General features: G+C 41.3%; 1 protein-coding gene across 1 annotated transcript in view; it reads left to right on the top strand.

Annotated features, from left to right (window-relative positions):
* The window catches only part of MATN1 (matrilin 1), a 164,725-nt gene that overhangs the window by 134,945 nt on the left and 3,331 nt on the right, over positions 1 to 26,449 (top strand). Inside the window, exons 5-7 of the mRNA XM_044084738.1 lie at positions 17,854 to 18,258; positions 25,498 to 25,650; positions 26,238 to 26,318. Of these exons, the coding sequence (XP_043940673.1) occupies positions 17,854 to 18,258; positions 25,498 to 25,650; positions 26,238 to 26,318 (639 nt within the window). The remainder of the gene's footprint in view (positions 1 to 17,853; positions 18,259 to 25,497; positions 25,651 to 26,237; positions 26,319 to 26,449) is intronic.

Here is a 26,449-nt window from a genome sequence, read left to right on the forward strand (position 1 = left end):
CTATTTCTCTCCACTAGAACAGTACCTTACTGTACTGTGGTGGTTTCACTTTCAAAAAACGTTTATCCTGCTCGGGAAAAGCTTGCTGCAGTCTCCAATTCATTGATGTCATCAAGGCCAGTGCATACGGGTAGTTCTCTGGCCAATTCCCTCCCCAAACTGACATCACCATGACCATCCTAAAAACTCAACCATGCTGTGATGTCACAGCTCCCTGATCCTTCCTCTACCCATACAGAAAGTAAAGGCCAGAACAAGGAAACAGTACAGGAGTCAAATCTCCTGCTGTGAGCTGTCAATCACAGCGGCTAACAGCTCAAATTACCCTTAGCACTTTGACAGCTAGGGAAGTAAGGTGTGAAGGGGGATGGGAGATGAGTTGAGGTAGTACAATTCAGGCTTCACAAATGACTGCAATTTAGCCATTTTAAAAAGAAGCAGCAGTAAAAAGCATTTTGAAAGTCTGTTCTGTGGCATTTGCACTGTTTGTGTTTTAAGTAGTCATTGACAGCATGAAATGTTGCCTAAAACTGACTGAAAGACAATACTGTATGCATGTAAAATCAATGCAGTGACAGGATCTTTAGGAAGAAAGACACCTGCTCGATGTAATTTTTACAGGCAATCACTGCATTGTGGGATACCTAGCTGCAGAATAAACAATCAGGATCACTTCAAGATGCTAGACCCCCATGTGGTCAGACTTAGAAATTACATATAAAAATATTTAAAAACTGGTAAATAATCCCAGAGTGGTGTCAAAATGTAGGAAACACCAAACCATGATGAAATAAACATGTTTTTGAGTCTGCTGGTGTCAATCTCCTTTAATTACATAAAATCCTCAGAAACAATACTCTTGATTACAAAGTTTACCTTCAATAGCATCGGTCACTCCTCATCATCATCAACAACTCCATTTTCCCATTTTACATGAGGATGGAGTGCTATGTCATCTGCTGCCACATCCTGTGATTCAGAGAAACTCACCCACCTCCTTTGACAGTCATGCCTAACTATCACAAGTCTTCAATCATGCAATTTATCCATCTCTTTGGCAAGGTGCACTCCTTATATATTGCCTTCTTCCAGTTTCTCATTTCTCACAAATCTGCTTCATTCAAATTTCCTTCAGCTTTTCTGCACATGACAAAACATTGGTAATGTGTTCTCCATGACCTTTTCTACAACTTGGGCCACTTTTAGTTCTGTTCTGATGTTCTCATTTCTTCATCTGTCCTACAGTGTACATCCTACTACCTGTCTCAGGCACTTTATCTCCATCACCTCAAACTTCCTCAACTGCTCTGCCTTCACTGCCCATATTTCTGTGCCATACAGCAGCACTGGTTGCACCACTGTTTTGTGTACTTTACTTTTCAGCTTTCTTGGCATTCCTCTTCTATGCAGTCCCACTGACACTTATCTGCAGCATTTGTAATACTAGCTCTGACCTCTTCATTCAGACTTCCCTTCTCTTCAACCATCCCTCACAAATACTTGAAGCTGTTAACCTCTGCCACTATTTTCCTTTCTAACTTAATTTTCAGCTTCACTTCTATTCAGTGGTATAAAAATAAGTGCTAGATGATTTGCCATCACCCACTCAAGCCCTGAAGATATGACAAACGTCCTATTAAATAAATGCAGCACCAACATTTCTTGCTTCTGTCACCTCCAAATTTCACAATACAAGGTGTGCAGTCTATACCCACCCACCCCAGGAATCACTTCAGACCAGATATGAAAAGTGATCTCCTGGGTCGGAAATACCAGCTCTGTGGGTCCGGACAATATGCTGTGCTGTTTTCTGGTCAGTATAAAACACTTCATATTGGTCTCCTCCTTAAACTATTCAATGGCAGCCACTCTATTTGATATGTACCAGCAACCTGGAGAACAGTTATAGTAATTTCCCTCCACAAGAAAGGCCCCCAGCACAGTGCCTGGCAAGTTTAGACTCATCAGCCTCACCAGGGATCATTTGCAAAGGGATGGAGCATATTATCATGTACCTCATCAACTGGGACATAAGGAAACTGCAGTCCACATACCCAAACCAGTATGGCTTTGTAAAAGATAGATTATGCGGGTCTATATTAGATGAACGAAAGTTCATCTTAGTGAACGCTCACATGAGTGAATATTGCGGAACTCGAAACCGCAATTGTGAGATCGCGGTGCAGTGAAGATGGGAATATTTACCCTTTCCCCACTGTAGTGCAATCTCGGAGTTGGAATCTATATTTAGTGGGGGGTGGGGGGCACAGCCCCCAACACTTGCAGTTTTGAGTACCTGGATATTCGCTCATGTGAGCATTCGCTAAGATGAACTTTCGTTCATCTAATATAGACCTGATTATGCTTGTTATACCTACTTGACTTCTTTGAAAGAGTCACAGAAGCATTACATTTATTAATTTTATTTATTTATTTAGTTGACATTTCATTACCAGGAAAGTCCGCTTGGTAAATAAAACCTATTTTCAGCAGAGGCCTGGAGAGAAAAGCTCCAATACAACAAAAAGGAATGAAATAGAATTTTACACAAATTGAAAAACAAAAGCAAAACAGTGAAGAAAAGGCTGATTAACAATGAAGCCAAAAAGTCCTAAGCATACATTTTTACATATAACACTAAACAAGTAATTCTGAACCTATATAGCAAACTAGAAGTTTACATAGAAGATTAATATTCATAAAGGCAGATATAACTTCTACATCAATGTAGCCCTCATCCTTAGTACTTTCTCGGTCAAAGAAATACTGCTAGTGAGCTGTAACCCATTAAACTGCCATCAAAAACAACCCAGGCAGAAATATCCATCCACTGAGCTACTTCTTGATCAATCCTGTAAAGCCCCATTTGTGATAAGTATTCAACCTAGCATTATGGACAATTGGGCCACCCTTGTTTCTTCTGCCTACCTTGTTGACTTGTAGTGATTGCCTCATGTACACTGACAATCCTCTACTAATAACTCACTGTAGTACAGAGTGTGACAGTCAGATGTATATACACCAAGAATCTTGAATCCTTGCTCTCTCGGACTCAAAACACTAACATGGAAGAGGTTGTCAACAAATTCCCACTACACATCTACATAGTACCACTACTCATACAAGCGGTATGCATCAAACGCAAAAATCAACATAAGCAGAGGTTCTCTCAAAAAACTTACCAAAACACCAGAGACCTTCAAAACACAAGACTTCTACAAATAACACAGTTCCCACAGCACCCCTAACACATAGTAACACCACTGACTCACCTACCAAGACAGTAAGGTATCACACTCAAAAAACAATTTTTCTAGTCATTGGAGACACAATAGTGAGGCATATGGGTGTCCCACTCATGAGGTTGGACAATGAGAAAGTCACGGTCAGCTGCCTGCCCAGCGCCAGGATTCGTCAGATCACACATGAACTCAGGTCTCTCAGCAACAAGTGCCATTATGACTCTGTCATAGTTCATGTTGGAGTGAATGACCTGAAATGTACCTCACTGGACTATATGAAGAGAATGATTGAGCTCACCGAGTATGTGTCCCAGGCAGGTATGTCCCTAGCCTTGAGCAACCTTCTACTCTCACCTAGAATGATGCCACAGTATAAACAAAAAATGATTGATTTTAATAATTGGCTCAGTTGTTGGTGTCATTCAAAGGAGATGCAGGTCTTGTTAACCTGGGAAACCATGGCCGACAAAACTCGCTGCTTTGCCAGAGACGGTTTGCACCTGGCAAAGGTCCACTAGTCTTTCTGCTGCTGGCAAAGGCTCTTGCCTCCTCCATAGTGTCTTTTTTAGGCAAGGTCTTGAAAACAAACTTACCAAAATGAAATTTGCCAGTCATAACAAAATAAGGGTCATGCTGCTAAATGGTAGGAGCTTAAACCAAAAACTGCACACCCTGGTAGCACTTCTATCACTGGAAGATATAGATGTCTATGCAGACACAGAAACCTGGTTGAAGGGCTCAGAGAGTATCCTGGCCTTGCAAGGCTACAATGCCTTCCACAAATGCTGTCAGTTTACTCTCTTCTGCAGACCAATGACTTTTGTCAGTCATGGCCTCAAACTAAATGCAGAAAAATGCAAAATGCATCATCATTCCCTTTGGCGCAAACAATGTCCTTTCACACTATCAAATCAACAACAATACCCATAGTACCCAAGAAGTGGTAAGGGACCTGGAATCACAAGCTGACTGTGACTTTAACTTTGACCACAATGTAGTAAGGAAGACTTTCTGCATAGCACACTTGATTAGTAAAAACATCACCTTGAGAGCAAAAGAGGTTATAACTCCTCTATACTCAGCATTAATCTGGCCCATAATTGAGTATAACTCTCTGTTCGGCATGCAGTTTACAAAGCACCTGCAGCAATTGGACAGATCTCAGAAGTTTCTAACAAAGAAGATCAAGGGACTCCAGCACATGCCTTACACAGACCAACTAAAGTCCCTGTCACTAAACTCTGTATCATATAGACTTCTTAGGAGAGACTTATGCCTGCCTTAATGAGCAATCTCAGGCCCAAACCTAATGAACTTGCTGCATATCCATAAATCAAATGGGACTAGGGTTACCTCTTCCAGGGACCTAAATATGGTCTGCAACTTAAATAGGACATGCTGGAGGGACAGATTTATCTGCCAGTGACTGCTGCATCTTTGGAATAGGCCACCTATTTATGTGAAACAGAGCACCTCTATGACACTGTTCAAGAAGAACCTGGACAAGTGGATGGGGCACCATAAATTCTTACTGGGGATAGCACCCACAACCCTCCTGGATATGGGCAGTCATTACTAAATCCAGTCCTGGGTATTGACTAGCATTTCTATGTTATTACATTGGGATGAAATGGCTAGGCTTGAAATGACCTTTGGGCAGAGAGCCTAGTAATCTCATATGATCCTACCATCCTATGATTTAGCAATACACGGAAGGTAGGTTGTTCTTATGTAGTTTGCGAATGCATAATGTGGGTAACTCCATGCACACTGCTTACCTTGCTTTAACTATCCTTATGTAAGCCATTAGACTGCCAACTGGCTTACGGATAGAACTCACTCTGTTAGAGTTGGTGGCACACTATTGTTCAAGAGATTTTTCACTAGTGATGTACTTCATGACTCTGTTCTGGAACTACTACCGCTACTTGGCATTTACATCTCTGATGTCAGAACTGATTTTAAAGGGTTTTGGCTGACCATGTTAACAGACAGGCTTTATTTTATCCATTTGTTAAATGGATAAGCCCACTGGACACAAGTACCCCTTTTCAAGGGTGACACGGAAGCACTGTCTGATTAAATGCCTCAGTCAAAGTCACACAGTAGGCAAACTAAGGGAGTAAGAATTAAACCCTGTACCTTACGTACAGGAAGCAGCTCATTAACAACTTAGAGGCTTAATCTTCTGTATTAACTGCCAGACCGTTGAAAGCTTGGAATCATCATTAAGCTTTCTGAAGACAATCGCGACCTCCAACAGGGCCTTAATTAGTCAACCTCAAGCTGTCAGATTATTATTATAAAACTGAAAGCCAAATAATGCAGTATCATACAATCTGGAAAACAGGAACTCTTGCATACTTACATGATAAATTACACCCACCCTTAAAAAACACTGTCCGTGTCATTAGAAAACAAGGCACATTTGTGGATTAAAAATTCACCTTTAACCACTACACATCCACAGTCATTAGGACAGCCTTCTACCTTATCCAACCAATTTTAAGTGCTTCTTCTGTCAGTCCAAAGATGTTGTTCCCCTCTACTAAGTCCGAGCCAGGATCATACTATAAATAGAAGTTATGTCCTTACCATAACGTTCCATGTGGAGTGTTCATCTCACCTTTGTTCTTACACCTGGGTTTGGAGCCGATCCTCGGCTCCGTGTCAGCCGCTTGGCAAAGCTCTGCATCGAGAAGAAGCTCGAGACCAACCTATCTCCCACAATTCCCCTCTGCCTTTACCTCAGATCTAGTTTGCAAACAAACCAGAACCCAACGGGAGTGAATATACAACATTCATGCTAAGGCATAGCTGAAAAAACAGCCATAACAACTGAGAGAAACAGAAGCGGGAGAACCAAACCAGACACCTAAACTGGACATTCTTCCTGAGGGTGGGAGGGTGGGAATGTAAGAACAAAGGCAAGATGAACACTCCACATGGAACGTTATGGTAAGGACATAACTTCTATATGTGAGAGTGTTCAATCTCGCCATTTGTTCTTACACCTGGGTAGCGTCCCTAGCTCCGTGATCCTGAGAAACTCACTGAAGAACGTTCCTGAGCACAGTGGAACCAAAAGTTGCCCTGTCCCTGGAAACCCTATCCACTTTGTAATGAGTAATGAATGTATGTGGTTTAGACCAAGTGGCAGCCGCACAAATAGTGTCCAATGGTAGGCGGGCTGCATGAGCCAGGGATGTAGATATTGATCTAGTAGAATGTCCTTTGGGCTTGACAGGTAAGCTCTGCTCAGAAGCAGTATAAACAAAAATAATACAATCGGATAGCCATTTGGAAAGGGTTCGTTTCGAAACTGCCATGCCCTTTCTGCTGTCCGCAAAGGCTATAAAGAGCTGATCTGTTTTTCTGTGATCCTTTGTTCTATCCAAGTAAAACCTGAGTTGTCTATGAACATCCAACTTGTGTAACATATATTCCAACCTATTGGAATGGTTCTTGAAAAATGTGGGGAGCTCAATGGACTGATTAATGTTATTGATGGAGCAAACTTTGGGAAGGAAGGATGGATTAGTGCGAAGAGATACCCTATCAGGGTGAAAGATCAAGTATGGGTGTTTAACGGAAAGAGCTTGAAGTTCCGATACCCGTCTGGCTGATGTGATAGCTACCAGAAAGAGGGTTTTCCATGACAAAAACTTCAAAGAACAGGAAGAGGCTGGTTCAAAGGGTGGTAGCATTAGCTGTGATAATAGAAGGTTCAAATTCCATGGTGATGTAGGAATCCTGACTGGTGGCCTGATATGGAAAGACCCTTTTAGAAAGGCCTTACAAAGTCTATGAGCCATAATAGGTGCCCCATTTTCTCCCACATGAAAGTTTGAAATGGCAGCCAATTGAACTCTCAAAGTGGAAGGAGAAGCTCCCTGTTGAAATAATATGGATAGAAACTCCAAGACTCTGTTCAGTGGGGCTATTATGGGATCCAAATGTTGTGTAGTTGCCCAGTGTACAAAACGCTTCCACTTACTAGTGTAAATTTTTGTAGTGGAAGCCTTATGAGAAGCCACTAGAATATTTTGAACTGCAGGGGAAAGAAGATCAGACCTGGCTAAGAAGGGAAGCGGAGCAGCCAAGCTGCTAGTCTGAGGGAGAGAAGCGACGGGTGAGGAGCCCCTGACGAGTGGGTCAGTAGATCCGGCTCTGGGTCCAGGATCCAGGGTTCCCGAATTTGGTGTGCTTGAAGAAAAGGAAACCAAATTTGATGAGGCCAGAATGGGGCAATGAGGATTATTGTCCTCTCCAGGTTGTTGGCTTTCTGTAGAAATTTTGCAATCAGAGGTATAGGAGGGAAGGTGTACAGGAGGCCCGGGGGCCAATCATGAATCAGAGCATCCCTGGGGACTTCCCCTGGAGGGGGTAATAGGGCAAAGTAGCTTCTGCATTTGGCATTCATTGGAGACACAAACAGATCGCAGCAAGGCTGGCCCCACTTGTGAAATATCTTGTCCGCAATTGTTCATTTGAGGGACCACTCATGAGGTAACAGGATGGCTCTGCTCAACCTGTCCGCTATGACGTTGGATAACCCCGGGATATGCATTGCTATCAGAAAGCGACCCATGGACTCTGCCCATTGCCAAATTCTCATGGCCTCTCTGCATAGTTGATAAGACTTGGTTCCCCTTGTTTGTTTATGTACCAGACTACGGACATGTTGTCCGACTGAACTGCAATGGTCCCTAGAGGAAGAAGGGGAGAAAAGTGTTGCAACACTAGAAACACTGCCCTCATCTCTAGAACATTGATGTGCAGATTGTACTCCAATTTGGTCCATTTGCCTTGGACTGTCTGTCCCTGGAAGATGCCCCCCCACCCTATCAGGGAATCGTTCGTGGTCACCGTAGCTGTCGGCGTGGGTAGCACAAATGGTCAGCCGCCGGAGAGATTGCAAGTCTGAAGCCACCAAGACAGGTGCGATTTGCAGATGTTCGTGATGTGAATTTCGTGTGTCAGGGGTAACTGTTGGAACGACCATTGTGCAAATAGCAGCCATTGAAGAACTCTCATGTGCAGTCTTCCCAAGGGTATCGCAATGAGGGAAGCTGCCATGAGACCCAAAACATTCAGAACCAGTTTTGCTGGGGATTTTCTGGACAACAGGAAAAGAGATATATGATTTTATAGAGAGACTATTCTTTCTGGAGGAAGCCTTAGAATTAAGCAACGCGTATCCTATTCTGCTCCTATGAATGAGATATGCTGTGATGGCTGTAATACAGATTTTTCGAAATTTACAGAAATTCCGAGATGAACACAGAGTTCTAGTGTGTAATCCCTGGCCTGAATCAGTCGACGCTCGGTGGTGGCAGTAAGGAGCCAGTCGTCCAGATACAGAAACACCTGGAATCCTAGGCGTCTCAAGTGAGATGCTACCACTGCCATACATTTGGTGAAAACCTTGGGGGCTGAGGTCAGACCAAAGGGTAGGGCTCGAAACTGAAAGTGACTGGCTCCCAGCCGGAAGCGCAAGTGATCCCTGGATGCCCTGGCCATTTTGATGTAGTAGTACGCGTCCTTTAGATCTATTGAGCACATCCAGTCGTCCTTCTGTAAGAATGGAAGGATCGATTGAAGCGTGACCATCCGGAACTTTTCTTTCTTGACGAAGGTATTGAGTTTGCTTAGGTCCAGAAATGGCCTCCAGTCCCCTGTCTTTTTTGGAACTAAAAAGAACCTTGAGTAAGTTCCGAATCCTCTTTGGTCCACCGGGACTGGTTGGATGACTCTTTTTTCTAGCAGCTTTGAAATTTCTATAGCTGCAGGGTCTCGCAGATGGGGCGGAACATCTGGGGGTCTTTTCTGCGGAACTGGGGGTAATAGGAACGGAATTCTGTAACCTCTGGTAACAATGCTTTTTACCCAATTGTCTGATGTAAGACTTTGCCAGGCCTGAGGGTATAAAGCTAAGCGACCCCCAACTGCCTCCAGAGCAGGACAGTTGGGCCTCCTCTCAGGAGTGCTGGAAAGGTTTTCCGGGGAGTGTATCCCTGTCACCTTGGTTTTGCGGACCCCCTCTGCCGCCAGGGCGACGTCTTCCACCTCTGCCCCCCCCCTCTGCCTCTAGAGGGGGCATCACCCTGTGTGCCTGGGAAAGAGCCTTGGGGTTTTTGAAACCACATTTTTCCACCACGTTGCCCTTTGGGGTACGGTCTGGATGGGGTGGAAAAACAGACTCCCACAGCAGACAGAGTCTTTCCCTCTTGCTCACACCGGGTAAGGGTCTCCTTTACTTTTGGGCCAAAGAGAGTGGCACTGTCAAATGGGGAGTTAGTAAAGGAAGACTTGAAGGCTTCTGCAAAGGAACATAAGCGCATCCAGGATTGTCTACAAAGAGCAATCGCTGAAGCCGCAGCCCTACTCGAACCTTCGGCTGCATATGAAATGAGCCTCATGGACGAGTTCACAATAGATGTAAGGGTATTGAGTTGTGCTGTAACTTTCTCTGAGACAGCAGCATCTGTAGTACCCTGGAGGGTATCTCCCAACTCTTTGATTAGATCCCTCTGTAACCGTGTGAAATGGGTCAAATAGTTCAGCGATCACATGGAAAAAGCCGCTGAACTAAAAATGCGCTTCCCATACCTGTCCATAGTCCTAGAATCTCTGTTAGGCGGATGGACAGACGAGGAAGATTCAGACATCTCCTTTTTAGTGGCCGCTGCCACCACCATAGCGTCCACTGGAACTCCTTTTGTGAGATAAGCCTTGTCTTGAGGGGCAGTAATATACTTATTAGGCTTTCTAGGGACTGGCTCCACTGTGTCAGGTGTCTCCCACGCCCTTCGAGCAATCAGTTCCATCAACTCATCGAAGGGCGGAGTGACCCAGGAGGAGGAAGGGCGAGCACCGAATGCCTTCAGCAAGACTGACTCATCCTCAGAAGGAGGTAGGGCTTGCCAATCACCTCTCTGTTTTAGGATCTCCAGGATGTCAGAGAAGGAGACATCCTCTGAGGGTGATTTCGGGGACCCTTCTGACTCATCTAAGTCAGTGTCCGATGTCAATGATTCTTGTGGAGAATCCAAGTGTCTCCTCTTACACAACCTTTTCCTCAGAACTTCCTCGGGGGGGGGCATCCAATGAAGCCTCCGAGGAAGAGGGGGCTCCCTCTGGGGGCGGCTGAGACACCGGTGCTCGACGCTTTGCCATAGCCGTGGGTGCAGAGGAGGATAACGGACCCTTATGGGAAGGAGAAGCTGTTTCTGCTGAAGTGGTTGTCTGAGTCAACAACACCTTCCTCATGAGGTCGAAGGCTCCCGGGTCCCGAGTCGAGGAATCCCTCGCTTCCGAAGAAAGCGGAGGGATCCCCGAGACGGGGACCGAGGGCATCAACCCCGAGGACAGAGCTGAGTCGATCCGAGCCGAGGCACCGAGAGGGAGAGTCGGAACCGAAACATCGGTCCGACTCTTGGTCCCCGAACCAAGGATGGATCGTCGGCCCCACGATTCCGGTAATGGGTCCGTCGGAGTCGAGGTGAATGGTGCCGACTGAGAGAAGGACGGTTCCGGCACCGAGGGCTCCACGATCATCAGATCAGCTTCTCCCGGCTCCGAAAACTGAACAGGTCTCAGAGGAGGAACAGATGGAGATAAGGGCAGGCCTTTGAGTCTCGACACCAACTGGAAAGAGACTGAGATGAGTTTGGACAAGGCCGTATTCTCCATTAATTTCTGCACCACGCGGTCTACATCGGTGTCGGAGAGGGGCCTGGAAGAACGCGTCGAAGGAATCGAAGACGGAGCCGACCTCAAGAGCACAGGAGGTGGAAGCTCCGTCACCGGTTCCAAGACTCGAGGCTCGGTAACAGACAAAAGTTCAACACTCGGCCCGAGGTCTGTGGAACCGGTGAGCGAACTTTAAATGAAGAGCTTGGAGCCGATGACATGGGCTCCGACGTCTTCGATTCCTTTGAGGATTTAGATGTCTGGTCCGATGCATCCAGAGCCTCTTGGAATGCAGGCTTCAAAAGGCCTCTATCCATGAGTTTCCTGCGCCTATCTGTCATGACCCTTCCACTGAAAGAATGACAAATGGAGCAGTCTTCTTGCAGATGGAGAGGGCCAAGACAGTAGACGCAGGAACTATGGTTGTCTGTGACAGACATTCTCTGTCCAAACTGGCACCGTTTGAAGCCTGACTTAGCTTTCTCAGACATAATAACAATAAAGGTCAAATCCAGTAAGACTAAACAGTACACAGTCTGGAACAGACAGTAACAGCCACAATAATGTCAAAGCCAGAAAATTCAGTCAAATCCGGTAGCTTGTCAAATCCAGTAGTAGTTTTATAACTTATATAAGTTCTATAACTCTTATAAGTTTATAAGTTTAGAGGGTGGGGTAGGCCCCGAGGGAACTAACTTATTATATATAAAAAATATATACGTACTCGAAGAAAGCCCTCGACTCACTACACACACACACACACAAAACTTGAAGGTAAACTAGAAGAAAAATTATCTAAAAATGTTAGATAAAAGTAATCTTATCTGTCAGGTGGTCCGAGCTCATCAAAAAATGATGCGAACGTTGCAGCGGCAAACTAGATATGAGGTAAAGGCAGAGGGGAATTGTGGGAGATAGGTTGGTCTCCAGCTTCTTCTCGATGCAGAGCTTTGCCAAGCGGCCGACACGGAGCCGAGGATCGGCTCCGAACCCAGATGTAAGAACAAACGGCGAGACTGAACACTCTCACATTACACCATGCTGTTTGGCATGTACATTCCCAAGCACCTAAGCCAGATAGGGAAACTGCAGCTGTTCCTTACCAATACACCTTGGTTGTGAGCTCCCTAAGTTGCCTACAGTGTCTAAATCCATGTTTCTCTTCTCTGACTCCTGTAGACTCCTAGGTGACAATCTATACCATATCTACAAAGCTGTAAGTGGCCCAATCCTGACTGATAATACCAAAACTGATAATAACACAACTGCAAGACCAAGGGGCCAAAATCTATACTACAACATAAGTCAGACTAGGCATGACAGATATCTCATTCAAAGAACCCCCTCCTCTCACTTGTAGAACAAGTCCCCCATTTTGTAAAGTAAAGCACTTCTCTGACTATCTTCAAATCTAACTGATATAAATGGATGGGAAACCAGAGGCTTACCCCAGGCCTATCCTTTATGGAGGGGTGGAACAAGTAACCAATATAACTATAAAAGAAGCTTGGAGTTAACACATTTCCCAACGATCTCCTTATATAAATCCAATAATATTTACTGCAGATGACACAAATAGCTATTCTCATCTGCCCTCATCTTTTCTTGTAGGTATTAAGCTGACACTGTAGCTCCAGACAGCTTTTTTCAGGAATAGATCACATGAAGTATACATTATACATCCACTGCACATTTCCTAAAAACACTAAACCCTGGTATGGCTGCATGGGAGGATCCTGATATTGTATTTCCACATAAAGTTAATTGATTATTTAAATGGACTTTCACTGGGGGATCTGCCATGTATTTGACAACTAACAGTCATGGGACAGTGCCCTTTGGGTGTTTCCAGTGTAAGGTGTACCAGTAAATCTCTCTGGGAGGAGATACAAGCTCTCTGGCATGGCCTGAGTCCTGTCATGAAGCCTCCTCCCAGAGAGCTTTACTGGTACATTCTTTCAAAACAGCATATTCGTTGTATTTGCCTGATGACTTTAAGTGTACTATGACACAGGAATGACATTATTTTATTATGAAACCAAAATGCCACTATATTGATTCCAGCACAGAGCAATAAATCCTCATTGCCATTCTTGGTTCTGATGAGGTGCAGATTTACTGTTGCAAAGAGAGAATGCTGGGGGGTACAGAACAATTATTTATTTATTTTTTTGTCCAGGAACGTCTGACTGGGTGTAACCCATTGTCAGAAAAGGCCCAGGGAGAAAATTACAAATATTATGTAATGGAGATTAACAGTTTTAATTTTAAGAACAAGATTGTTATCAGCACATGCTGCACAATGCTAGGAGTCTACGTCTCAAAATGCACTCACTTAAAGCACTCCTTAAAATGAGAACATCGACATTTGTGCTGTAACAGAGACCTGATTCAAGGCAGCAGAAATCACCCCTGCACTACCAGGCTATAATTCATTTACACCTTTCAGACCCGGAACTTGGACCGAACTTCCAAAGGCAGTGTGTTTCCATATTCATAAAGGATGTGCACATCTCCAGACTGGTAGGCCAATATAACATATCCAAGATACTTCAGGTGCAGCTAACATTGGGTAAGACAGCGATTCAGGTCATAGCCTGCTATAGGTTCCCAACCATGTCCCAAAATTCACACTCCACGTTCCTAAGCACCCTGGAGAATATTAGGGTCCAACCTAACTCATACTGGGTCAACTTCAACTACTCTTCTATTAACTGGGAAAACTACTCGTGTACCAATACACTTGCCCAACGCTTTCTGGAATTCATTAATTCCAATGCCCTGGACCAGCTCATTCTTACCCCCACTACAGGTAGCAACATCCTTGACCTGGTCATTACTAACATGGGCGACTGTTGCTCTACACCAATAGTCAACTCCAACCTGGTTAGATCCGACCACAAAGTAATCAACTTGGAAATCCAGGTCCCTCCCACCCCACCCCACCCCACAAAGGTAACCACCATGAAAAACTTCTCCAAAGCTAACTTTGGGCTCCTAAAAACAGAGGTGGCTAACTTCACAGCACCCATACAAATGGAGAATAGTTGCATGACCACTGAATCACACACCAATGCTCTGTACGAACACATACCCAAATGCATGGATCTTGCCATACCCAATAGAACCAAGACACTCTCCTCAAAGGCCACAGCTTCCTGTTTATGGGCATTGACCATATCAGCATGGATATCAGAGGTGACCCACAATCTCTCATTGTTGAGACTCGTGAGCTCGAATGGCAACTCCAACTGGACGCCTTTTCATTTCCTGGGCTAAACGAAAACTGTAATATTGCTGCTATTCTTAAATATAAGAGCTACCTTAGATAATTCTTTTTTACTCTTAGTGGCGCACCAACCTATCCCATTGGTCAACTCCAAGGACAGTGAATAATGTTGCATATATTGCTTTGCTAGGGTTAAGCCCATTGAATGCTCTATTCCATCTATAGTTTAAAGTAATAGCAACTTTAACATATTGATTTCCTTCGATATGTAGCTTTTTTCATATTGCTTGCTCCTGTTAGGTGACCCGATGCAGTAGTACATTTAGTTGCTCTTGTTTATTGATATTTACTATATACAACTTTTTAGCTTCACATTTCATTTAGAATGTTTTTATTCTTTTATATAAGTTTTACAGGGCATACTATGTATTTGTTTTCACCCGCTCTCCTTGTTATTGTTGCCCTTTTAAGTTTCATCGTTGCCCCTTTAAGCAACATTGTGGCGCTTGTGGTGATGTCGTCAACAAGCGCCAGTTACTTTTCTTTTACATCGTTCTGGCTGCAGTGGTGTTCTGTTTTTGTTTTCAGTGAGTTTATATGTTTCTTATTTAACTCTCCTCAAAAAATGGAAGCCAATCTGGTGGTCCCCTGCCATAAACAAACTCTACAACAGAAGGAGGAAACTGATGCAGAATAAGGTGAAGTCCGAAAACTGGAAAAACTCCCTTTTCAGCCTCTACAAAAGGTTGAGATCCTTCATCAAATGCTCTACAGCTAGCTATGAAAGCAGAATTGCAGCAAATAGTAAAGGCAACCACAAGGCCTTCTATAGTTATGTAAAGAATCTCCACGACAATACCCAGATTTGCTCTGAGCTACTGCACAATGGTACCCTCTATACAGAGCCAACAGATATTGCCAATATACTGGTCGACAGATTCAGTGCCAACTTTACCCCTCTCCCCACAAAAGACCAATCACAATACCAGTAGATTGCCAGGCAACCAGTATTACTGCTGCACAGGTTAAAACAGCACTGTCCAAGGCCAAGAATACAGCTTCTGTGGAACCTGACAATATCTCCGGCTGTGTTCTGCATGAACTACAGAGTGAACTGGCACCTCACCTGTTTGCCCTGTTCAATCACCGCCTCACCTCAGGTTTTGTCCCTACTGAATGGCACACTGCTACAGTCATCCCTCTCCACAAGGGAGGAGCAACTACAGACCCCGGGAACTATCATCTCATTAGCCTGATGAGTCTGATATGCAAAGCTATGGAACGCATCATCATGGACCTAATAAATAAGGATATAGGGAATCTTCAAATTCTGGATCCTACACAGTTTGGTTTTGTGAAGGGTATATCATGCCTGCTCAACTCTGTCAACTTCTTTGAGTCATTCACCAGAGTTGTGGATGAAGGCAAGGTGGTTCATACAGCCTACCTTGATCTGGCCAAGGCTTTTGATACCATTCCCCACTCAGGAGTTATAGAAAAATTCACTAAGCTAGGCATCAACCCCTATATCTCTAGGTGGGTTGCAAACTGGCTCACAGATAGAATGCACAGTGTGAAAGTAGCTGACTCCAAGTCAGACTGTTGACCAGTTATGAGTGGAGTACCACAAGGTTCTGTCCTGAGTCCTCTCCTGTTTCGTATCTACTTCTCTGAAGTCCAGGCCAACACAAAGGGACTCTGGCTGACAGTTTGCATACGATTGCAAGTTGGGAGCTATTATTAACTCCCCAAGTGATGTTGACATCCTACAGAAAGGCTTCAATGAGAGCAATGACTGGTGTCAGAACCATGGCCTTAAGCTCAATGCCAAAAAATGTGTTGTCATCCCCCTTGGGAAAAACCCAGTTCTCTTGAATTACCACATTGATGGTAGTCCACTGAACACAGAAGGCATTATAAGAGATCTAGGAACACAGGTTGACAGCAGCCTCTCTTTTGACCACCACATTGCCACTGTGGTTAGAATGTCCTTCTATGTGGCATATCTCATTACTAAGGGTTTTGGATCCATGAAGAAAGAGGTCATTGTCTCCCTCTATTCTTCCCTCATTAGGCCAATCATCGAGTACAATGCCCCATTTGGCATTACCTCACTAGACACCTGCAACAACTGGAGAGGCCACAAAAGTACTTCACAAAGAGGATCCTGGACCTTAAACACTTGCCCTATATCGACAAACTCAAAAAACTCCATCTATTCTCTGTCTCATATCGCCTAATTAGAGGCGATTGCTGCTTGACTTACAAAGCCATGTCTGACCCAGCTCTGTTAAAAATGCTATATCAAAAGAAATCCCAATCCCTCCGCACCACATGCTCCAGAGACCTCAACCTCATTACCACAATCAACAGAACATGCTGGAGGAACAGGTTCATAACCCGCAGACTGCCCATGCTATGGAAAAGACTTCCCATACATGTCAAGCAGAGCACCTCACTGACCCTCTTCAACAGAAATCTTGAAAAGTGGATGGGAAATAGAAAATTCACCCCAGGGATCACTCCAGTGGCTCTACCCGACAGAGGCACTAGGAACTAAGGTCAGGTGGCATGATGCCAGGGTAATCCTATGGGCTAGGCTTGTAAAAGCTCCAGGGTCATTAGCCTAGTGCATCCCTATGAACCTATAATTTTAAAGAAACAAGGGTACAGTAGCTGTAACTGCTTATGGCCTACACATCAGCTTGTGACTGTGGACACCTAACACTTGCAGAAATGTAGTGTAGGTCTGTTATACTCCACATGCACAATCTCAGTCATTGAATTCTTCTTCATACATAAATGTGTCTGAACCTTTCTATGAAATCAACCAACATCACATTCTGACTACCTTTTTAGATGAAAAAATATATATTTGGTATGATTACTATCCATGAGTTATAATCAGGGTGGCACATTTTATCCATTACAAATACCCATTCAAACCTTCATACAGATGAGATTCCAGTATTTAAAATGATCATATATGGTGCTAAATATTTATTCTGTTATGACCATTATTAGTTCGTTTTTCAGCAATGTGTAACAGAGAATATTATGTTTGAGACAGCCAATTCATTAAAGCCACCTTCGCTGAAACCAACAGATTTTCTTCACTGAAAAGGCCTACAAAATCAAAAATACCATTTCACTTAAATATACTGACTTCAGGGATGCACAACTGTCATATTTCCAAAACCCTGTTGTAAAAAAAGAAAAAAATACAATAACTTGTGAAGTTAAAAATATACATCTGTTCATAAATTCCAGTCAAACTAAAATTAACCAGAAAACAAATAATGGCTCAGAGATTGTTTTTGTGGAATTTTGGGAATTTTTCAATGAAAATGGCTTTCGGTGCTATTTACCAGGTGATATCAGTTTCAGTGAAAATTGTTTCAGTGAAATGGCATGATTCCAACTTAATTACTAATATTATTTTCAAATATTGTTGTATAAAGGATAAGTGTGATTCACTGGTTGTTTTTTACCCCCAAGGTAACTTCTTGTTAAGAGTATGTTACATCACATGACCTTTACTTTTGAGAGTAATTTGATGGTCTGATATTTATTTATTTATTTATGTGTTTATTTAACCTTATTGTCTACCAACTGCCAAGTTGCTTGTTATTCAGGTAATAATATCTTCTTCTTTTCTCCAAACTGCTCCATTTGTTTATTGTTTAGACTGCAGTTCAGCACCTGCTGATGTTGTTTTTGTAATTGATGGATCTAAGAGTGTCCGACCTGAGAATTTTGAACGGGTGAAAAAATTTATTAACCAGATCATTGAATCCCTGGATGTTGGAGACAGAAACACTCATGTCGGCCTTGTCCAGTATTCCAGCTCTGTTAGACAAGAGTTCCCCCTGGGGCACTACAATAGTAAGAAGGATCTGAAATCTGCTGTCAAGAAAATGTCTTACATGGAGAAAGGAACTATGACTGGCCAAGCTCTGCATTACCTCGTTGACAACAGCTTTGCTATGTCACATGGTGCAAGACCTGGTGTTGAGAAAGTTGCAATCGTTTTTACAGATGGTCGCTCACAAGACTATATTACAGATGCTGCCAAGAAAGCAAAAGACCAAGGTAAGACCACCGATTAATTTTCCTGAACTGAATTTTTGAGTACTATGGTTTATTTTAGTTACTTAGTGAATAGGTTAAATATTGTAAATCTGTCTGAATGAACACATTGTCTGACACAAGTTGATTATATTCATGGTGTAGAGGCATAAATCCCTGACTACGACTCACATGACCGGAGTTCAACTACTGGCACAGAGGTTTGAAGCACTGACAGGTATGGATGGATGTGTCCATCCTGGGGTGTAGAGTGTACACCCAGTTGCACCTCAAGGGCAGTCACTAGTAGAGGTTGGAGACATGCACCATCACCATCCCTGAGCATATGTCAGAATAAGTTTGGGGAAGGTAGGACAGCCTGATAGACCCAGTAGATGAGGAGATGTCCTAGGGGTAGCTGATGATCAGCTGCGAGGAGCCAAAAAAAAAAGGAAAAATTAGTTGATTATTACTTCTTTTGGCATCTTACCATAGTTTAACCATTGAGCCTCTCTCCCAGGACATACTGTGGACTCATTCATTCCTTTCTGACTGAGAGCCCTTCAGCCCATTGATTCCTGTTGGTATAGAGTAGACTGCTGAAAATGGTGTAATTCCTTGTGGTGAATCTGGATTTTCGCTTTAAGCCCCAATTCTCTGTGCATGCTTAGCATGTGCCCATAATGTATAACATGCAATGGGGTGCACCACTGGGCTATTGCTCACTTCTACAAGCAGAATAAGCCTGCAGATAACTCTCATATTTGTAGGCCAGGTACTCGTACATGTTTCTTCAGTGCCCACTGAAGAAATCAGTGCCTGGTTGTCTTCAGATATACATCCTGCCCTTCCCCATTGACAGGCAGAACAGGATCAGCCCCTTCAATCCTGCCTTCCCCTCACCTTGGCAGTTGCAGGTGGTGCCTGAGCTGCCAGTCAGTCTAGGGTCACAGGGATGCTAAGGAAAGCTTTATCCATTTATTCCAACAGACCTGGCTTAGTTAATTATCCAAGCTTGAGATGTATTTGCTACATTTGGCCAACTCTGTCTCAGTAATGGTGGTTATTTTAAGGTGAATTGCTGCACTTTTCACAACAAACCTTTGAAAATAAGTGCATCCTTACATACCACATACAGTGACAAATTATGCAGTTTTGATACAAAAAATCTATTCTTACAGTCAATTGTGTTAAGGATGGTACCTTGAAAATTTTCTTCAAGCTGAACTCTTGCTATGACATCTTAAAAGACTGAACTCACATTGATTTATTAGTGAAACCATAGTGTAAATAAGTAACTGAAATTCTAATTTAGTATGCTGTTTTGATTACTCAGAATGCTCTGCTGATATATATATATATATATATATATATATATATATATATATATATATATATATATTGATTCACTACTAAATATCGAAATTCCACAATCCCAAGACGAAAACAGAGGATCAGAATCTCGAGATTGCGGAATCATGAACTAAAAAAAAAAAAAAAAAAAATGAAAACACAAAATAAACTATATAAACTATTCTAATGTTTATGCAGGAGGGCAAGCCCCCCTGTGCCCCCCACCCCCTGCAACTTAACTATACCAACTCCGAGATCACAGTCAGAGGAGTGAACGACAAAGTTCCCATTCCACACTGTATGACAATCTCCATTTATTATTTTCGAGATTCTGCAATCTCGAGATTCTGGTCATCGGTATTCAGAGTTTCAAGACTGTGGAATTTCAGTATTATGTAGTGAACCCATATATATATATATATATATATATATATATATATATATATATATATATATATTTTTTATCTACTTTAATCGAAAATACGTTACATCGAACAAAGTCTTCAGCGAAAATGCATTTCAACGAAAGTGCAATTTTGCTGAAGCCTAGTTGCCAAATCGGCTGACTAAAAAAAAAGACACAGAAAACATGTGTTGCAGGGGGGTGTGCCCCCTACACCCCCCCCCCGACTAAAATATAGCAACTCTAAGATTGCACTGCAGTGAGGAAAAGGGAATACTCCAATTCCACGCTGTATTGTTTTGGTACTTCAAATAGCTGGATTCAACCAAGTGGGTTTCGAAGTACTGACACTTCGTACAAACGAAGTAGACCCATATATATATATATATATATATATATATATATATATATATATATATATATATATAAAAACAAGACAGTATCACCACCATGACTTCAGTTAAACCAAAATTAATACCATCTAAAATGAAAAGAGATAAGCGTTTTCGGACATGGTGATACTGTCTTATTGTTTTTTTACTTCTGCTACATTACAGAATCTACCTATAGTTGTTGTATTGTGTTATTTGTTGTTGGTACTATATACATATGCATATATATATATATATATATATATATATATATATATATATATATATGGGTCCACTTCTAAAACTCGAAATACTGAAATCTCGAATTTCAGTATTTCGAGTCGAGAATGTCGAAAGCCCACAAAAATGAAAACACATAATACCTAAGCCCAAAATAATGAAGAAAAAACATCCAAACCTCCCCCTACATAACACTACCTTACATTTCCCTCTATATAACACTACCTTATATTTAAGTAGGGGGGCAAGCCCCATGTGGGGGGGGGGTTATGTCTCCCACACCCTCACTACTTATATATACCAACTCCTAGTTCGCTCTAACATGAATAAGACACACACACACTACAAATGTACAAAATCACCACTTTCAACATTTATACACACACACACACACACACACACACACACACACACACACACACACACACACACACACATACACACACACACACACACACACACACACACACACACACACACACACACACACACACACACACACACACACACACACACACATTCTCTAACCTACCTACCCATACCAACTCCTAAAACATACCCCAAAACTAAATTAAACCAAAATCCTTTCAAAAACCCTAACAACATACAAACTTACCTGAATTTCCATTAATAAACACAAATCGGCCCACACTCGTAGAACCCAGAAACAATGAAGCATTGAAGGGACAGTACACTACATAACACACACCACACAACTACTAAAACTTCGAAAAACTAAGATTCAAGAAAATGCAGTTTGAAAAAACTGTACTTGACTCAAAATACTGAAATACGAGATTTCAGTATTTCGAGTTTAAGAAGTGGACCCATATATATATATATATATATATATATATATATATATTTCTTTTATATATATATATATATATATATATATATATATATATATATATATATATATATATATATATATATATATATATATATATATATATATACATACATATATATATATATATATATATATATATATATGTATATATATATATATATTTATATTTTTATATATATATATACATATATATACATATATATAGATAGATATATATAGATAGATATATTTATATAAATCATTATCAAGAACTCTGTTGTCACTATTTTGTCAGTATGGTTATAAAGAAAAACTGAGTAGACAGTGAAAGTAAGACATAAAAAAACATGTCATAATCTGCATTGGGTTTTTTTTCAAACCAGTTCCAGCTTTAATATTACTAGTACAATCAGAAAGGAAAGTATCTGTCAAACAAGGATGCATGAGAAGTGCAGAAATGCATTTTAAAATCAAGTCATGGGAGTCAGAAAGGGTTACTGCCAGCAGTAAGCCCTAACACAGCCACTTTCCTACTAGCAATAGCCCTTTCTGTCTCAGAGGTAGGCCCTCCACTGTGATTCTACATGATCTCTTGAATCCACATGGTGAGCCATCTCATTGGCCGAGCTACATTCTAATGAGGCATTCCAGAGGAGTGATCTTTGCTAGTTAGCCATGTGCTCTCCCATGGAAATGCTTATGGTAAGATATTTATGCACCCAAGTGGGGTAGTGGTGCAGCAGCAGATAGCATTGTCATCTCATAGCAAGATATTCCCTGGTTCGAGTCTCAGTTGGGGTGCCTTCTGTGAAGAGTCAGCATGTCTTCCCTCTGAATGAGCTTTCTCTGGGTGGTGTGGTTTCTGCCACATTCCAAAGACATGCAGTACGTGGACTGGACACACTAGATTGACCACAGGTGTGAGTGTGTGGTATGGAAGATCAACTGTGACAGGGTTAGCCAGCTGGCAGTGTGAATCTTGGCTATATAAGATTGTCACTGTTGAAGTGATACCTGACCCCATGTGTAAAAATGGGAAAAACGGATGTGGATGGATGAATGGATTTATGCAGCCGCATAATTCAGAGTTTCTCTGCTGTGTAAGTTAATACGACCAGACAAATTAATTAACTCAGCCAAAAGATTGCATTCATCCATTAATTTCAGTGGACTGTGTTACAAAATTAGTGCCAGGGAGTTTAGCAGACGTGTATTTGTGGGGGTATGTAATGTTGCGTGCATTTGTGTGTGGCTGCCTGCATATATGAGGGATGAGTGGTCTAAGGTCTGTGTGTGTGCATGTGTGTGTGTGTGTGTGTGTGTGTGTGTGTGTGTGTGTGTGACAGTGTGTTTGTGTGTGTGTGTGTGTGTGTGTGTGTGTGTGGGAGTGAATGAAATCAGGTTGGGGACAGTCTACAATATGTGTGTGTGTGTATGTGTGTGTGTGTGTGTGTGTGTGTGTGTGTGTGTGTGTGTGTGTGTGTGTGTGTGTGTGTGTGTTTATGTGTGGTGGGGAGGCTGCCACACCTCTAAACTCCCCTAGACTAATGATGATGTCCTGAAATACTTGAGGAGCCACTTGACACCAGGGGAATTTTCAGTATTACCCTAAGTTACTTTAAAATGAAGAGAACAACATCTGTCTTTATAGCACAAAGGGCATTCCATGGAGGAAATATTACTTTTCACTTGCAGTTAATATAAGATGGGAATTGCATTGAAATCTGTACCCTTGGCACATACAGTAGGTTGTAAACAAGACATAGCTTTAGTTGGCTATGTTGAGAACTTAGTAAACAAATTTGTTTGGCATCCAGTATAATTTTCTGAACAATAAGAAGCATGAAATTCTGTCTGGCATTACTGACTGATTGCAATAGTCTGTGAGTTATGAGGAACAGAGGAGATATACAAGACAAAATTATGGGCATGCTGCAAAATCAGGGGCATTTGTGAAGGGTAGGGGAGGGGTGATGCCATACCACTTAATGGCCGTGCTCAAGACTTCCAAGTAAAGCCAGGAGGAACACTAGATGACACCTGGGTGATTTTTTAAATATTACTCAGAAACACGTGCAAAGTTAATAGTGCAAAAGACAAGTATTATTGTGCATTTTTTGGACATTAAGAAGAAGAGGAATAAAACTCTTAATGTCTGGCATTATAACTGACTGTAATAATCTGTGATTTGTGAGGGTCATTCAAAAAAATAAGAGGCTACATTGAGGATGTCCGTGAAAGTGCTCATTAGCACTTTCAGTGATACCATGCAATTTAGAGACATGCAGATTAGGTGATAATGAGGTTTTCCTCATTGCACTAACATGTCTCTGAGTCATATTTCTCTCAATTGCAGAAACTACTATTTTTGGCAACAGCAGCTTCTATTAATGCAGTGTGGTCTTTCTGAATCCATCCCATAGTACTGTAATCCATTCCACGATATAGTTTGTCAAGGCATGTTGCAATCATCTGCCTGGCAGAGTGATTTTGAACTTTACACTAGGAAAAACATACACTGTTCAGTACAGTAAATCCGTCATCTTTTATTTATTCATCTGTTTATCATATTCTCAGATGTTTGTGACATTTATTAGTTAAATAAGGGACTCCATTAGTTAATCAACAGACTTTCTAACATGTCAGCATAAAAGCCTGCTAAATGTAGTTCAAAATCAGTCTTCAAAGTTGATTTATTATATTTTATTTATTATTTAATCAACGGACTTTCTAACATGTCAGCATAAAAGCCTACTAAATGTAGTTCAAAATCAGTCTTCAAAGTTGATTTATTATATTTTATTTAATTCATACCTGGTTTAGTCTGTTAAGCACATTTGCTTTTTTCAGGAGTGACCTAGAAGCACCAATCTTGCTAAGTGACTTTCTCAAACATAAAGTATGCAAGTGGAGAAAGAGATCATAAAATAATTGGCTGCAGGAGGAAACTTGTAAGATTTTTGGTGGATACAACTAATATTGTTTAGATTTATGTTACCAGCTACATACAAAGGAGAATAAAATTTGTTCAGTGACTTACAGTGCGGTAATGTAGAATTGGCATATTGATTGCACTTCCATTTTTTCTTAAATGCAGTGACCTCAGAGTTGTTTATATAAGTAAAGGAGGTATAAAGGAGAATGCCACCTACAAGGAAGGTGCAGGGTCAGGATTTCCCACTCAGAAAAACAAATTCCTCTTTATTTGAAAATAAGTAATTTAACCAAATGGTCTGCAAATGTTTATCCTGTATCCAGCACATTGCAATATTTTCTCAAACCTACTTTCATAAAAATGTAAGGCTGACTTTTACATGCTAGTTTTATTGTTTTACAGGCTGCAGAATCTTAGGAAAATTACAGGACTGCAGGTAGCTTACATTGCTGCATGAGGTGCTACTTCTATGGTATCTTCCTAATAATATTTTTTCTTTTATTCTTCAGATAAGATTTTTTTCTCTTAAGGAAGTGAGCAAGAATTTCACTGATCTCTTATATAAGAGTAAGGACTGTAAGAAAAAACAAGTCAAGCTAGAGTTTTCTATTTGTGATAACTTAAAACTCCTGTAATGGAGGCCCATGAGATATATGCAAATGACCCCTTAAGGATATCAAGTGTTTCAGCTTCATGAACACAGCTATTGGGGTTTGGCTTTACTGGCCTGAATGTAACCATAAAAATGTAAAAAGTAAAAAAAAAAAAAAGAAAGTCATGAACATGCAGAAGTCATGTAGCTGAATTGATGTCCATAAGAGGTCATTTACATATATCCCATGGGCCTCAATTACAGGTTTAAAGTATCACACAGTAAAAACTTGGGTTTTCTTGCAATTTTCACTGAATTTGTGTCTTTGTGACCATTTTATCTTTTGGTTTTGGATCATATAAGAGTAAAGCTCTCATGTTTGAGTCAGAGTGTATGTGGAACTAAAAAATGAACAAGTGAAATCAAAAGGAAGGCTGTGTCATATTGTAAGAGATCTGATACCAAAGAATAGCTGTAGCTAAAGGTATATATTATAATTATGAATCAGTGATTACTGTATGTTGTATGTTACTGCAGGGTTTAAGATGTATGCTGTTGGAGTTGCCAATGCAGTCGAAGACGAACTGCGAGAAATTGCATCTGATCCAGTGGTCGACCATTATTTCTACACAGCAGACTTTAAATCAATTAACCAGATTGCAAAGAAATTGCAAGCTAAAGTTTGTGCTAGTAAGTGTGGAAACATTTTGGAGCATTGTGTTCCCAGCACTTTCATTTCTGTTGTCAGTCTTTTCATGGTCTACTCAAAATGTAGGACCTGTTTTATTTTTGAAATATGATCTATCTTAAACCTGATCTTAATATTCTACTTAGTCCTGGAGGCAAATGTAATCATTTAAAAAGAAAAAATGTCGAGCAAAAACTGCCAGTTTGCAAGAGCAACATCTATAAAAATGGGTATTATACAAAGGGTTACATGACATGCATCAGTTAAAAAACTCACTGGAGACGTTTTCATTATCTGTAATGATTTTAGCTATAGTGTAATATTGCACTAGCTACTTGTAACACCATTTTGTTCTAAGAGGGAAGACCTTGTACAAGCATATGTCTTTTTATTTCTTATGCTGAGGTGTATCCGTATACCAGAATAAAAATGCTAGCACTTTGATTTGATACTTTGGTCATTGCCAATATATATCACTTTAATACATAACTTCTGTGGTTTCTGGTACTCAGTACTACACTAGGAAAAAATTAGTATCAAACAATATATTAAAAACATTTGTGTCTCTTTTGTTTTGTTTTTTGTGCAGAAAAAGACCCATGTGCATGTGAATCCATTGTCAGTTTCCAGACAAAGGTGGAAGAAGTCATAGACTCACTAACAAAGAAACATATCCTTTTATGTCTTAACACATAATTCTTTTAGCCTTGTGTTATACATCATTGGCAATGTTATAGTATTCCTCTCTTTTGGAATATTGGAATAGTGTCTGACTCAGTAAAGGAAGAAATCGACTGATAC

The sequence above is a fragment of the Protopterus annectens genome, chromosome 1.part1 (genome assembly GCF_019279795.1).
Source record: "Protopterus annectens isolate FY-2018-M chromosome 1.part1, PAN1.0, whole genome shotgun sequence".
Classification (NCBI taxonomy): domain Eukaryota; kingdom Metazoa; phylum Chordata; order Ceratodontiformes; family Protopteridae; genus Protopterus; species Protopterus annectens.